Source organism: Lemur catta, chromosome 11 (assembly GCF_020740605.2).
Source record: "Lemur catta isolate mLemCat1 chromosome 11, mLemCat1.pri, whole genome shotgun sequence".
Classification (NCBI taxonomy): domain Eukaryota; kingdom Metazoa; phylum Chordata; class Mammalia; order Primates; family Lemuridae; genus Lemur; species Lemur catta.
Genome location: NC_059138.1, coordinates 10367162 through 10383303, shown reverse-complemented (window position 1 = coordinate 10383303; position 16142 = coordinate 10367162). Strand labels below are relative to the sequence as shown.

The 16142-nt window shown below is 43.6% G+C and overlaps 1 long non-coding RNA gene and 1 gene segment (V, D, J or C); one reads left to right on the top strand and one right to left on the bottom strand.

The window, feature by feature from the left end:
• Nucleotides 1–4340: 4340 nt before the first annotated feature.
• On the bottom strand, nt 4341–5400 carry LOC123646869. The segment is given in 3 exon segments: nt 4341–4366; nt 4554–4841; nt 5198–5400. Coding segments are annotated over 3 exon segments (357 nt in total).
• Nucleotides 5401–5428: 28 nt separating this feature from the next.
• The window catches only part of LOC123647143, a 36198-nt gene continuing 25484 nt past the window's right edge, over nt 5429–16142 (top strand). The window contains exon 1 of the long non-coding RNA XR_006738145.1: nt 5429–5477. This is a non-coding gene — a long non-coding RNA (uncharacterized LOC123647143). The remainder of the gene's footprint in view (nt 5478–16142) is intronic.

The window sequence follows — 16142 nt, the reverse complement described above, 5'->3', positions numbered from 1 at the left end:
TGAAGTTTTTTTTAAGCTAAACGTTTTCAGTTCTCTCGACGTTACTCTCATGTAGCACAGTTTTGAGCACTTCCTACTCTCCAAAGCCCAGTCTCTCTTGTATGAAATCGCTGAAGTTCCTTCTTATCCTTCTACCCTTCTAAAAGCATATTGTTCAGAAGCAGACACGGCACGAGGTGGGTGCTGAGAGACACAGGGTAAAGAGGAGGCTTTATCTCCTTGTTCTCAGCACCTCCCACGTTGGTTCCAGTGTAACTTTTCTACTTTTTGTACCCACATCACCCCATTGACTCAGAGCTTACTTTTGACTCAAACCCTGGGTGTTTTTCACGCACACCTTTTGTGAGCCAGATGTTCCCCTTCCTGTGGTCATGCAGTTTCTTTTTTCTCTCTGGTGGTGGGGGGTGGGGGACATTTGCTTAATTTTGTCTTAGTTCTGCAGCTCAGCTCTCCACCCTGTCTAGTTTCTGCAGGATTCCGATTCTGTGGTTTATCGTGTTTATCCCCCTCCCTCATGCCATCTCGGATATGATCGTTTTGCTTTATTTCTTCTTATACAAGTGATTCATAAAATTCACAACAAGATCACAGTGTGGAGCCCATATTCCCTAGGCTTTGTCTGCAGCCCGGGGGTTGCTAAAACACAGAGAACTGGCCCGTGGTCTTCCTCTGTCCCCAGCGGCACGGGCTCGGACAGCACTGACCCCAGAGTCCCACAGTTATCAAGAGGCACTTGGAGCCCTGACACCTGTTCCCTGACCCTCCCCCCCACAGCCTGGGGCCGTGAATGAGGATGAGAAGACAGTGTTAGAAAGGATGGTGGTCCTGAATCAAAGGTCCGGAAGTAAAGAGATGCAGGTGGGGGTCCTTTAGGTTGCAGCAGATGACTGGGGTAGGATAGAGGTGTCTGAGCCCAGGCCTGGCTGCAGGGCTGTTTATCTCTGAGCAGCATCAGCACCAAGTAACAACAGCCACCTGTCTGAGCTCCATCTCGGGGAGTCACAACAGGATGTGGTTTGACATTTACCAGGTCCTACATCTGGGGTACCTGTGAAAGGCCCTCCCCCCACCCACCCTCCAAGCATCACAAGAACCACACTCACCACATCCTGCCCCCAGCCTGCTCCCAGGCTGCTCCTTCTCCCCGGGCCTCTGGTTAGTCCCCTGGCGGTGGAAATAGAACTGCAGAGGGGAGAGGACGGGGTCTCTAAAGGGGAGGCAGCTACCTCAGCTCCACACCCAGCACCCCGTCCCCCCCACGTCTTTTACACCTGCTGGAGGTTAGAAGCAAGATCAAGGGCTGCAGCGGGCACCACAGAGACAGTGGGGAATGAAAAGCAGCTGCGATAACTGCTGTGACCCAACTGGGGTCCCTTTGGTCCCACATCACTCAGGCAACCCCTCCTCCCACCTCTCTCCCCGTGTGCCCTCCCACTTCCTTCCACTCATGTAATGAGATGTGCTAATGAGTCACAGGAAGGGGAGCCCTAGATAATCAACAGACTGCAAAACGGCCAGTCCCTGGGCATTTGAGCTGCCGCCTGTGTGCCGCACTGTCTGGGTTTCTCTGTTTCATTCTCCAGTTACTAAGGCCAGTAAGGTCTGGGTGATGGAAATTTTCTATTCCATCTGGGGAAGAGGATGACGAGGAACATAATGCAGGAGAGAGGCAGAAACTCCCAAAGGAGGGAAGGGGAAACAAGTATGTATATAACAGACTCAAGGACTGTAGCATGCTCAGGCCAAAGCATGTGATCCTGGGCAAAAGTATGAAGTAGCCCAATTTTACAGCCACCAGTTTCCCAACCCTGGCCATTCCCCACCTTCCTCAAGCAGTCTAGAGGCCCCAGAATGTCAAACTATAAATCCCATAGGTGGCTGAGATCTACGCAAAGCATCTTGAAGGGAGTTCCTCTGGCCACCAGTCTGTGGCCCTGGAACTTCCATGCACAGGTGGCCAGGGAATGAGATGTGTGGAGAAATAGTTATCCGGGCACACCTACAGAATACTGGAAGCTCTCCTAGAAAAAAACCCAGCTCATCTGACCCAAGGAGCAAGTGAGGTTGATGAATTCCTGGCAAGAGATAGCATATCTGAGCAGGATCTGCCATCCTTTGTCCTCTGAAATTGCAAGGACTGTGGATTTCTGAGTCCTAGATGCTATAGAAACAGTCATGGGAATAGGAGTCTTCTGCCTGAGTTAGGGCAGGTACACGCAGGATATTAACTTGTTTTGTTGAATTTAGACGGCTTTAAAGCCCCTCCTTAACAAGCCTTGCCTTACCTATCAACGCTCACCTGTCTCTAGGTCACCCTGTGCAGCGGTCAGGACCCTTTTCTCACTGCTTTTTCTGAACTTCCAATATCCACTGAGATTTTCACATTTCTACACAAACTGTCCTGCTTGGAATGTCATTTTGCTTAGCTAAATACTGGCCTCCTAAAAAGCTAAACCTAACTAAAGTTTTATCTCCTTTATGCAGTTTTCTAGAACTTTTGTGAATATCTTACAGGAAGGAAAAACTCTGTCTCAAGTCTCCCACCAACCCCACTTGACTGGTGGTGACGGCCGGGCTGTTTCTCTGTTACGAAGGGGCTGCAGGCTGCCTGAGGTCCCAACAGAAAGGACTGGTGGTCGATACCTGAATGCGCACAACGTGGACCACAAGCTTCACGGGTTTGCCGTCCAAGTATACGTAGCGTTTTAAAATATTTACATGCCTGTAGTTTATAATTTAACATTTTTAAAATGAGTCTTTCTTTTGAGTAAGTTGTAATCAAAATGTCTTGTAAGTTTAAAGAGAGGAAAATAATATCTGTTGAAAATTAGACCCTGTCATAGGGCTTTAGAAACACCATCTTATTTAATACATTTAACAATTCAGTGAGGCAAATGAGGAAAAGGAAGCCTAGAGAGATTAAAAAGATAGCTCAAGGTCAGAACAACTGGTACATTTGGATTCAAAATTCAAGTGCTTTGACTGAACCACGCTGTGACTATGCTCAGCACCTACTGAGTCTACCTCATTTTCCCCTTTGATCTGTGTGATGGCTCACTGTGCCCAGCAAGTAGTAGCTGCTTAATATACAGTTGATCTTTGATCCTTAAAGTGCAGTAGGGACCCTTGGGCATTATTACATGCTCTCTCACTCTTTATTTTATTTTATTTTATTTTATTTTTTTGAGACAGGGTTCCAGGCTGCAGTGCAGTGGTGTGACCTATCATAGCTCACTACAGCCTGGAACTCCTGGGTTTGAGGGATCCTCCTGCCTCAGACTCCCAAATAGCTAGGACTACAGGCACGTGCCACCATGCCTGGCTAATTACTTTTTCGAAATTCTTTTGTAGAGATGGGGTCTTGCTGTGTTACCCAGGCTGGTCATGAACTCCCACAGCACTGGGATTGCAGGCGTGAGCCACGGCACCGGGCCCCCTACATGCCCTCTTGATCACTCTGTGTCTCTGTCTCAGATTTTCTTCTTCAGATTAAATGATACTGGAAACAAACACATGTCTGGATTGTCCTAGATTAAGTGATGCCAGGAACAGGGTATTTTAAGACTTCTTATGCCCTCTTGTGGAGGATAAGGGACATTAGAAAGAGAATCATTTTAAGAAGAAAGAGAACTAGGGAGGGATGACGGATGAGCAAGGAACTCGGTTGCCGGGGTAACCGTGGCACCTCCTCCCAGCCATCCACATCAGCCTTGTCCTCTCCTTGTTTCCATCCAAGAGATTTCTCTTTTTTAGGGCCCTACCATTCCATACACAGCCCTCTTCTTTATTTTCAGTCTTGTGTATCTCTTGGATCACCATCTGTTCCTCTGTTCCCTCTTTGCTACCAGGGAAGGGATGGAAGACAGCACAGCAGGAAATTTTTAAAAGCTCAAAACCCAAAGCAATAATCAGAATTTCTAAGTGCATGATTCTTATACTAAAAACCACACTTCTACCCCGAATGAGAACAATCTCCCGAACGTCTTGCCCTTTCCCTGGCTCCATAAAAGTTCCAGTTTCAGCAGCAACGTCTATGACAGGAGACTCTCCAGGTGATGAAAGTAACCAATTAAGTAACCTGAGTTGGTGTCCCCACCTGCCCCGCTCCCTGCTGTTTGTTCTCCATCCTTTTCCACGCCACATCCTGTCACAGGTGTATCTTTTTTCACTCAGCCACATGTGCACAAACCCTGTACCCGGTGTACACCCCCGGGAATTGGGGAGCCGGGAGCATTAGGTGAGGTACAGCGCACTGCGAGGGCTGGAGTATGAGGTCCAGGGCCAGATAGCCACACACTGGGAACGTGACTACGTGTGGGCAATTCCCAGGTTCTGTGCACTTAAAATTGTTTGTTCTCCCTGAGAACTTAGTAAAGGTTTTTGGAGAATTCTGACTTAGTTCAGTTGCTCTCACATTGGCTAGCAGTCAGAAACCCAGTCACAAATATCCTCCACCCAGCCCCTGAGTGAGAGCTCTAGGGGAGGGTGGTTAGGACTCAGGAGAGGGTGAGGTTTTTGCACAGACGGCGGCCCTGCCCAGCTCAGTGTGATACTCCAGGCACAGAGATAGAAGCCGGAGTGGCTGAGCAGGAGCTTCTCAGAACTCAGGATGAACTGGCCGTCCTCGGGCCTGGAGGCTGAGAGGTTCAGGGGCTCCTCAGACACTGTGTCGTTAATACCAACAGAGTAGAAGAGCAGCTGGAGGGGCCCTCCTGCGGCCTGCCGGTACCAGTAGAGGGTGGGGCTCGATGTCCCCTTCACGGTGCACTTCAGAGAGAGAGGGCTGCCCACAGGCTGCACCCTGACAGCTGGCCATTGCTGAATGGTCTGGGCTCGGGCACCTGTGGGAAGTGGGAAGTGTCATTTAGAGAGGAAGCCCTCCAGCCTGGCTTGCTCACCCAGACAGAGGGGCCGCTCAAGCCCCTCCATGACTCAGGCACGTGGAATCAATCTCGGGGAGTAGACTGGGAGAGACAAGCGTGCAGGGTCCCTGGGCCAGGAGAGACTAAGAGAGCAAACTACTTCCCAGGGGACAGAGGGAACCAAGACTCAGCCCCCTAGACTAAAGTCCCATCCCCTTCCCAGGCAGTTGGAGGAATGTACTCCAGAGTGAAACCAGCAGCTGAGGCTCTGGATGCACAGGGCTGGGTGAGAGGGGGGATTTGAAGGGGGGCTCGCCAGAGAGGAGCGCACCCACCTAAGAGAGTGCCCAGGAGAAGGGCAAGGAGAGAGCAGAGCATGTTCAGTCCAGCCTTTCCTTCAGCTAGCTTGGTTGACGCCTCCTCCTCTAGGACAGAGATGTGGCCGGGCCCCTCCCTCTTTAAGATCTGCTGCCAGGGTAGAGGGATCAGATCCCCCTGAGCTGGGGAGGAAATGAGGCTGGTCTTTCTTAAGTGTGTGGTGAATCATCCCCACCCTCCCTGGGAACCAGCTGTAAACCGCACTTGTTATCTTCATTGCAATCCGCTTATGTCCTGGTATGTAAATGTGTTTAATGACTCATAATTTACCTGTAAACAAGAGGTTACTAGCTCCCCCAAGAGACAGCAGAAGTCTCTGTACTAGTCAGAGAAACTGTGATCCTGGCGGGATGATGAAAAGGGATTTTAGTCTATCTGAAGTTAGAAACTAGAGACAGGACCTGTCACCTAGGAAGCTGGGAAGGAGATAAAAGGATCTCAGGGCTCCAGAGATTTAGGTCTTCGGGGTATTCAGAGCAGAAATGCTTAGTTCTGCGGGAAGGAAGCTGCTGTGACAGCCAGCCGAGGGATCACCTGCACGGTTGTCGCCCTGGCAGACAGGCTTTGTTTGAGACTCGGACAGGCAGAATTAACTACTGAACCTATCAAAGTGGGACTGTGTGTTCCACGTCCCAACTCGATCTAATTTTTCATCCGAGTGCAGCGTGAGGAGGAGGACACATCACGGGGCTGTGGAATACAGTGGATCTGGATTCATGTCACAGCTCTGCTTGTTGCTGGCTCGGGAGCCCTCAGCAAACTCTTACCCTCAATTTTCTCATTGCTAAAATTAAAAAAATGATTATAATACCAACAAATAGTTGAGAGAAGCATTTTGTCTGGTGCATTGCAGGCAGGGTGGTGGCTTTTTTTTTGACCCTAGGGAAGGCCTGTGCCTGCAGCCAGGACTGGGAGACTGACAGTGGGCTGGGACGGAGGGTGGGCTGCAGGGACCACAGAGACACAATCAGCGTTGCCAGATTCACAATAGCCAAGGATGGGAATCTGCTAAGCAGCTGGTATCACCTCACTCTGCTAAATAAGATAGAAGACCCCACCACTCCTGGAGGACAGCCAATCCCCTTGGAACCTCCTCTTCCCTCTGCCTTTGCCATGCTCTGTCTCTGAAGGATTTATTTTCAAAACAATTATTCAACTTGGGTTGGATATGGTGGAGTAGTTTAAGGTGAAGACCTAGCAAAGGAAGCAGTAGAAGTGGCCAAACAGGGAGAATGAGCCTGAGGCAACTCAGGCGTTTGTAGCAAGCGCTTTCCCATTTCATCAGGGGCTAGTGATGTAATGTATTTCTTATTGCTGCTGATGCTGCAATAACACGATTCCCAGTTAGGGTCGGGGTTCTTGCTCCTGGCAGAGTTTCAGCTGTAGCACCACATTTGTTTTGCTTGCCTTTGAACGCACTGTATTTGTGGGGAGTGTGTTTTGTGTTTTATCTCTTCTAAGTGGAATGAATCCTCTTATCACATTTATTTAAATGATAAATCAAGAGGTAAATGGAGTTTGTTTTCTGCGAACATTTGAGACACGTGATGAAAAATAGCTATAGCCAATGAAAGAAGCCAGTGAGGTTCTCCAGTGCAATCTCAGTTTTTATGAATCTGTGGATAGGACTCTGTATACGATCTAAGCATGTTAGGATGGCAGGGAGTGAGGACACACACGACCTATCCCTCCCCTTCTTTCCATGTCTGTTCTCCTTCCTCTTTGCTCCTGAAATTTTTATTGAGCTAGTCCTGAGTGGGGTTGAGAGTGGAGGGAGGGTGGGCAGGGGCGGCGGCCGATGCAGGGAAGAGAGGATGAGAATTGGTCCTGCTCTCGATGGGACGACGGGACGGCGCCATGTTTTCACCTGGCGGCGGGAGGTCTTTCACACCGGCAGGGCCCACGGGACCTGATTTAACTCACCGGTCGCATGAGCTCATTCCCACGTGTGGAGAGCAACGTAATCTTCCTCCTTAGAGATGGCACAGCAGATTGGAGGGCGAGGAGACATATCAGTCAGATCAGAGTAACCAGCTGGCTCCTGACGCCCTGATCATTGTCACAACCCAGTAGCTGGGAGCTCCTTCCATATGGCTGATGCCTTAGGAAAATATATCCTCATTCTCCATTCCCATCTGCAATCCTGCTTATTCATGCAATCACTCAAGTCATTCAGATATTGAAATCTGCGTGGGATTATGATCCCTCTGCTCTGTGGCAGCAGATCTCTAAGAGGGAGGGCCCTGGCCACAGGCCTGGCTTAGCCGAGGAGGGCGGTGTCTAGCAGACTGGCTGGCTGAAAGCTGGCTTGAACCACGCTCTGCGTTCTCCTTTCCCTTCTCCTGAGCTCTCGAAGGTGGGCGTCCACCTCTGTGCAAGCCTCCTCTCAAATCCTTTTGAGAGGCGTGGGCTTCTTTCTCTGCACTAGATCCTTAGTGAATCACTGCTGGTATGATGAAGATTTATACAGGAAGAGAATGGCAATAAGAGTTAACTCATCTTTTTTAGTTTTAAAACTAAAATCTATCCTTATAGAATGGATTTGGAAGACAACTGCAGAGTCTATTTGTTCCTCCACAGAAGAGTTAAAAATTACCTAGGAGGGAGCAAGGAGGGAGAGTCGGCCAAAGAGATGCCCCTGAACTTCCTGAGCTTTGTCTGCTCTGTGCCCGCCCCCTGCTCACCCACATCCTCATCCAGGAAAGAGAAGAGAGAGAGGTGGAGAGGGGAGAAAAGGTTTGGCAGCAGAGGAAGAGTTGTGTTTATTTCCAAGATGAGGGGAACAAGGTCCTAGGTCCCTACGTGTCACACTGGTTAGAGACTAGTAAGTAGAAATGGCTCATAAGCAGATAACGGCCTTCCAAAGATTTCCACATTCCTAATCCCCAGAACCTGTGCCATGTTAGGTTACACGGCTAAGGGGAGCTGAAGATGTAATTAAGGCTTCTAATTGCATGGTCTTAAAATAGGGAGAGTAGCCTGAATGATCCAGGTGTGCCCCATGTAATCACCGGGGTCCCTACACATGGAAAAGGGAAGAAGCCAGTCAGAGACAGAGCTGTGGCCATGGAAGCAGGTTAGACAGATGCTGCGCTGCTGGCTCTGAACACGGAAGGGGGCTTGAGCCCAGGAATGAAGTTGGCCTCTAGACACTGGAGAAGGCCAGGAAATGAATTCTCTCCTAGAGCCTCCAGAAAGGAATGCAGCCCAGCAGACGCCTTGATTTTACCTCGCTGAAACCTGTGTCAGACTTCTGCGCTATAGGACTGTAAGCTAATACACTTGTGTTTTTTTAAGCTGCTAAGTCTGCAGTAATTTATTCTAGCAGCAATGGAAAACTATTTAATACACGGCTTTAGAATGTGTCTTGACAAAGGACACTGAGGTAGTCTCTAAAAAATCCCTGAAGATCTCGGGTTAGATCAGGACTAGCCATTTTCTCATTCATATGAAGACAGATGAACTGAGCGAAGCCATCAAGCCTGAAGGGGCATCACCATTGAGCGTGGGAGACATAGAGTACCCTTCATGGATCAACAGAGAATGAAGGACAGAAAGAGACACCCGAGGGATCAGCAGATGTCAGTGAGGATAGGTGCTGGCAACCAGTGCAAAGGAGAATTCTGAAGAAAAGATCAAGTGACCAAAGACCAAGTACACTCCCCGCTCAATGCCTTGACATTTCATAAGCTCCCCAGGATTTAGCTACCACTCAGGCAGAAAGGATAGGGGAAAGCATGAAGTGTTTGAGAGACTCCTGTATTAGCCACGTGTACCCTAGTGGAATGAGGAACTGCATATAAAATGATTTTGATTATAAAAAATAAAATTACATTTTACCCACCCATATTTGAAGTCCATGAATTTCATATCTAGCTTACATACCTACAGATAGGTGTCGTGGAAAACAAAAAATGAAAAAGACGTGATACTTGCTTTCCAATAACTTATCTATTGCAGGAGGTAAAAGGAGTTCAAATAACAAATGCTAAGAGAGTTTAGGAACTTCTGCTTCCAGTTATGATGGAGGAACTTGTACCCAACTAGTCTTCTATACTGTTACTATTTTTTTTGATCTGCTGTAGCAGAGTACCACAAACTGGGTGGCTTAAAACAACAGAATGTATCGTCTCACAGTTCTGGAAACTAGAAGTCTGAAATCAAAGTATTGGCAGGGCCATGACCCCTCTGAAACCTGGGAGGAAATCTTTCTTTGCCTGTTATTCTGGGGGTTTGCTGGCAATTTTTGACATTCCTTGGCTTGCAGCCTTTGTCATCGCATGGCATTTTCCCTGTGTGTCTCTGCCTTCACCTCGCTGTCTTCTTATATGGACATCAGCTAGGTTAGGAGTCTACAGTGCTCCGGATATGACCTCATCTTAAGTAGTCACCTCTGCAATGACCCTAGTTCCAAATACAGTTACATTCTGAGGTACTGGAAGTTGATAAGTCAACATATCTTTTTCTGGGGAAACACAATTCAACCCATTCCATGCTCCAATCACAAACAACTAGAAAACTAGACAATATATATGAAACAATTGTTTTCTAATATTGGACAATAGACAGTGCAAGACTGTGATCCATGAAAAAAAGGAAACAAATGAGGTGAGCCCTGTGCTTGTTACAGTTTTCTGCCTGGCATTTTCTGGGTTGCCGTGTAGGAGGAGAAATCCAAGCACAGTATGGCACCCTTAAATTCTTACTGAGCTGAGGTTACAACTCAGAGAGGAGGGGACAATGCATAGAAAGAGCCCCAGAAATTTTTACAGGGTTCTCCCTGAGTCTTTGGCTGAATACTAAGTGGTGTGCATAGGGTGAAACCCCACAATGCCAGGTAAAGAATAAATCTGGGGAATTAACAACTACTGGTGACTGTAGTATGAGTAATTACTAAAGCTTGCTCAAGGCCAAGAGATGTACAGCTCTGACCAATCAAGCTTTATTGAATACCTGGCACATTTGATAGACACCCCAGAAAGCCCATAACTTAGAGTAGGACTCAAATAGCATAGAATAAGGCTACTCTACATTAACCCTGACAAACCTTAGAACAACCTTTTAAAGGAAAAAGCAAACAAGTTGATCTGCAAGTAAATTACCTACTAAAATAAAGCTCAACAATCTTTGAAAGAAGAAGACAAGATCCAGACAACAACAACAAAAAGGTGACATTCATAATGTTGAGCATCCAATAAAAAATTACTGGATATACTAAGGAGCTAGAAAATGTGTCTATGTTCAGCAGTAATAGTCAGTTTATACAAATCAACCCAGAAATGACAGACATGATAGAATTAGAAGAATAGGACTTTAAAATAGCTATTATAAATATGTTTAAAGATTTAAAGTAACGATACAGATTGCTTAAAACCAATGATTTAAAAAATAAAAAAAAAATTAAAAGCAGCCAGAGAATAAAAGACACACTACGTACAAAGGAACAAAGTTAAGAGTGACAGCAGTCATCTCATTAGAACCGATTTAGGCACAAATCTGTGGGGCAACACTGAGAAGGTTTGGATGTTTGGCCCCTCCCAAGCTCATGCTGAAATTTGATCCCCGTGTTGGAAGTGTGGCCTGATGGGAGTTGTTGGGTGATGAGGACAGATCCCTCACGAATGGGTTAGTGCCCTCCCCACAATAATGAGTGAGTTCTCACTTATTAGTTCATGTGACAGCTGGTTATTTAAAAGAGCCTGGCACCACCTCCCTCTCTTGCTCCCTCTCTTGCCATGTGACACACCTGCTCCCCCTTCACCTTCCATCTTGATTGGAAGCTCCCTGAAGCCCTCACCAGAGGCAGCTGCTGGTGCCAAGCCTGCACACCCTGCAGAACCGTGAGCCAACTAACCTTTTCTTTATAAATTATCCACCCTCAGATATTCCCTTTGTAGCAATGCAAAACAGACTAACACAAACATCTGTACGTGCTTAACAAAAAAAGATACTGTCAACCTAGTACTCTATAACCAGTGAAAATATCTTTCAAAAACGTCAGCCCAACAAACTTCTCAAACAAACAAAAGTTAAAATAATTTATCCCCAGGAGACACACACTATAAGAAATATGAAAGGATGTCTTTCAGGTAAAGTGAAAAAAAGTCCAGATGAAGTTGGTAAGCCATCTCTCTGGAGGAGGGGGCAATAAAAAGGAAAAACCTGGATTTATAGCATTGGACAATGCCATGTATATAAATATTCCTACCATGGCTAAATTAAAGCTAACAACAGTTTAATAACTAGCTCAAAACATTCCTGAATACTTAACAATTGGATCTCGTGAGCTGGTGCAAACTAGCTACAGAATATTAGATAGATGAAATATCAATATAAATATATGGTAAATATAAAATCAATATTTTGTATTACTTTTAAATCTCTTAAAAAATAATTGATTTTCTAATTCCAGCTAAAATGAAGGGATAAAATATATAAAGCAACAATTTTCAAGACAGTAGACATCAAAAAAACAACATGAGATTTACAATTACCCATGCTTACCCCCTGGAGAGAATTCCAGTCCACAGAGCACAGAGGGAAATTCAGGGGAAAACTAACAAAATCCTTGAGTTGAAGAGACACAGCTTAGAGTTCAAGGAGAATAAGGCAAGTAGAGTTCACAGGGCAGAGTATGGGAAAGGACAGAGGTGCACAAAAAGAGAACTTCTGAGATCTTCAGAGATCCCACCTTTAGTATTCAGCAGAGTATTAATCAGAGCATGAATGCAAGGAAACTCTCTGAGAATGGGAAAATAACTACATAAAAGGATTAAAGGGAATAGTAACTGGATTTCACATACGGCCAGGAAGAGTGTATCGTTTCGCCAGCCAGACTCAAAAGTCTTAAAATCCATGGAGCATTGGGAAGAGAGCTCAGAAGTATTTTCACTCAGAGGTGGAGAAGAATTACCCCTAAACGAAATGCTCTTCTACTCCCATCTAACAAATCTTCAAAGGCAGTCATGAAAGGATCAGATTATTTCAAGAAACTTAATGGTGTTCTAAAACAGAGCTCAAGAATATTTATAGAAACATAAAAAGTTCAACACAAAAGTAAAACTCAGTATGTGGAATGAAATAAAAAATTACCATCCATGCAAAAAAGCAGAAGATACAATTTATAGCGAGGATAAAAACAAATCAAACAAAACTGACTCAGAACTGACACAGACATTAGAATTAGAAGGAAAATACATTAAGACAGTTCTTCTTTTTTAATTTCAGAATATTATGGGGGTACAAACATTTTGGTTATATATAATGACTTTGCCTCACCCAAGCCAGGGCTACAAGCTTGCCCTTCCCCCATACAGTGCCCTCTGCACCCATTAGTTGTGAGTTTGCCCCACCCCCACCTCCCCTTCCACCTGACTGGCATCCAGTGACTATTACTACCATGTGAGCACCGTACTGTTGATCAGTTAGTACCAATTTGATGGTGAGTCATTAAGACAGTTCTTATAACTGTATCTGTATGGTCGAGAAGCTGGAGGAAAGCTTGAACATGTTAAGTATAGACATAGAAAGTATAAAAAAGTCCCAAATAAAACTTCTGGAGCTGAAAACTACAGTATCTGAGATGAAAATATTTTGGATGAGATTAATGGTAGATTATATAATGCAAAAGAAAATATTAATAAACTATGAAAACATAGAAAAAAAGGTAAACCACAATGAAGTGCAGAGAAAAAAATAATTTTTGAAAGTAAATAGACCATCAATTATTATAGGATAACTTCAAGTGAACTAATATACTTGTATCTGGTGTTTTAAAAGAAGAGAAGAGAGATGGGAAGAAAGAAACTGTAACTAGAAGAAATCATAACTGAAAAGTTTCCAAATGTAATAAAACTCTAAACCAACATATCCAAGAAGCTTGACAAAACCCAAGTACATATACAAAGAAAAAAAAATCACAATCAAATTTCTCAAAACTAGTGTTAAACAGAAAATTTTAAAAGCAGCCAGAGAATAAAGACATGTTTTGTACAGCGGAACAAGATAAGAAAGACAGACTTCTTTTTTTTTTTTTTTTTTTTTGAGACAGAGTCTTGCTTTGTTGCCCAGGCTAGAGTGAGTGCCGTGGCGTCAGCCTAGCTCACAGCAACCTCAAACTCCTGGGCTTAAGAGGTCCTCCTGCCTCAGCCTCCCGAGTAGCTGGGACTACAGGCATGTGCCACCATGCCCAGCTAATTTTTTCTATATATATTTTAGTTGGCCAGATAATTTCTTTCTATTTTTAGTAGAGACGGGGTCTTGCTCTTGCTCAGGCTGGTCTCGAACTCCTGAGCTCAAACGATCCGCCCTCCTCAGCCTCCCAGAGTGCTAGGATTACAGGTGTGAGCCACTGCGCCTGGCCAGAAAGACAGATTTCTTGATGGAAACAAAGCAAGTGAGAACACAGTAGAGCAACCTCTTTAAGATACTGAAAGAAAAATACTGTCTTTTTGATAGTACACATCTTAACAGGTGTGAAGTAATATTTCATTGTGGTTTTGATTTGCATTGCCATTGTGATTCATGATGCTGAACACATTTTCATATATCTTTTGGCCATTTAAATGTCTTTAGAAAAATATCTAATCATCGTAAAAGATGATTAGTGATGCTGAGTACCTGTTTCTATACCTGTTAGCCAATTGCATGTCTTCTTTGGAAAAATGGAAAAAAGTATATTGTTTGGAAACAGGTCCTCTGCCCATTTTTGAATTGAGTTACTTGGTATTTTGCTATGGTTTTGCATGAGTTCCTCATATATTTTGGATTTTAACCCCTATTAGAAATATGGTTTGCAAATATTTTCTTTCATTCCGTGGGTTACTCTTTCATTTTGTTGATTGCTTCTTTTGTTGTGCAAAGCTCTTTTTAGTTTAATGTAGTACTATTTGTTTATTTTTGCTTTTATTGTCTGTTCTTTTGTTGTCAAAACCAAAATATTATTGCCAAGATCAGTATCATGTTTTTCCTGTTTTCTTCCAGGAGTTTTACAGTTTCGGGTCTTACATTTAAACCTTTAATCCATTTGGAGTTGATTTTTATGTGTGGTGTGTGATAAATGGCAAATTTCTTTTTCTTGCCTAATTGCTCAGCTAGGACATCCAGTACTATGTTGAATAGATGTGGAAGGAGTGGGCATCCTTGTCTTGATCTTGATCTTAAAGGAAAAGCTTTCAGCTTTTCACTTTTAAGTATGATGTCAGTTGTGGGCTTGTAATATATGGTCTTTATTATGTTGAAGTACATTCCTTATACACCTAATTTGTTGAGAGTTTTTACCATGAAAGAATGTCAAATTCTGTCAAATGCCCTTTTTGACATCTATTGAGATGATCATATGATGTTGTTCTTCATTGTTGAGGATTTTTACAACTATGTTCATCAGGGATACTGGCCTGTAATTTTCTTTTCTTGCAGTATCCTTGTCTGGCTTTGTTGTCAGAGTAATGCTGGCCTCATAAAATGAGTTTGAAACTATTCCATCTTCTTCAGTTTTTTTGGAAGAGTTTGGGAAGGATTAGTATAAGTTTTTCTTTAAATGTTGGGTAGAATCCAGCAGTGAAGCCATCATCATGTCCTGGGCTATTCATTGATGACAGAATTTTTATTACTAATTCAATCTTTTTACTCACTATTGGTCTGTTCATTTTTTGTTTATAATTCAGTCTTGGTAGGTTTAATGTTTCTAGTAATTTATCCATTTTTTCTAGGTTATCCAATTTGTGTATAATTGTTCATAGTAGTCTCATGATCCTTTGTATTTATGTGGTATCAGTTGTAATGTCTTCTCTTTCATTTCTGATTTTATTTAAAAAGAATAGAATAAAATACAAGTTATAATCTCTCCCCCATGCCCAGTGGAATTAAATTAGAAATCAATACAGAAAAATCTGGAAAATCTCCAAATATTTGGAAACTAAATACACACAAATTAACTACCCATGGGTCAAAGAATAAATCAAAAGAGGAATCAGAAAGTATTTTGAAGTAAAAAAAGAATAAAAACATAATATATGAAAAGTTGTGGTATGCTGCTAAATCAGTACATAGAAAGGAAATTATAGCACTAAAATTACCATACCAGTATACAGTAAAGGACTAACTTTGCCCAAAGAAAGTTTTGATCCTCCCTTCCCTCTAGGCTTCTACATAATATCATTTAAGCCCTTGGAATGCCCTGCCTGATGAGAATAACTTTGTTTACCTAGGGAGCTTGAGTAATGCAGATAGTCTACGCAAAAAATGATTTATGGCGGGAACCTTGAGCCACATGATGTATTAATATGTCCATCCTCCAATAAAATACTCTGGACCAACCTCCAGTGAAAACTCTGGACACAAGGCTCAGGTGAACTTCCTGCGTTGTCAATACTTCATGCATATTGTCACCCATCATTGCTGTGGGAAGTAAATGCTGACTCCACAACTCTACTGGGGCCCACTGGAAGCTATATGCCTGGTCTCCCCTAAACCCTGCCTCTTCCCTTTACCATCTTTAATCTGTAATTTTTTCCCTGTAATAAACTGTAGCTATGAATATAGTGATTTTTTGAATCCTGTGAGTCCTTCTACCAAATCATTGAACATATGGTTGGTTTGGGGGACTTCCTAAATTTGTGACTAGAAAACAAAAGTTCTCAAATCAATGACCTCAGATTCTACTTTAAGAAACCAGAAAAAGAAGAGACCATTAAACCTAAAGTAAGCTAAAGAAAGAAAGTAATAAATATTAGAGAAGAAATCAATAAAATAGAGAACAGAAAACCAATAGGGAAAAATCAAAGAAATCAAAAGTTTGTTATTTGAGATCAATAAAATTGATACAAATCTAGCAGACTAATCAGGAAAAAAAGAGAGAAAATACAAATTACTCATATTAGAAATTAAAGAGAGGGCATTGCT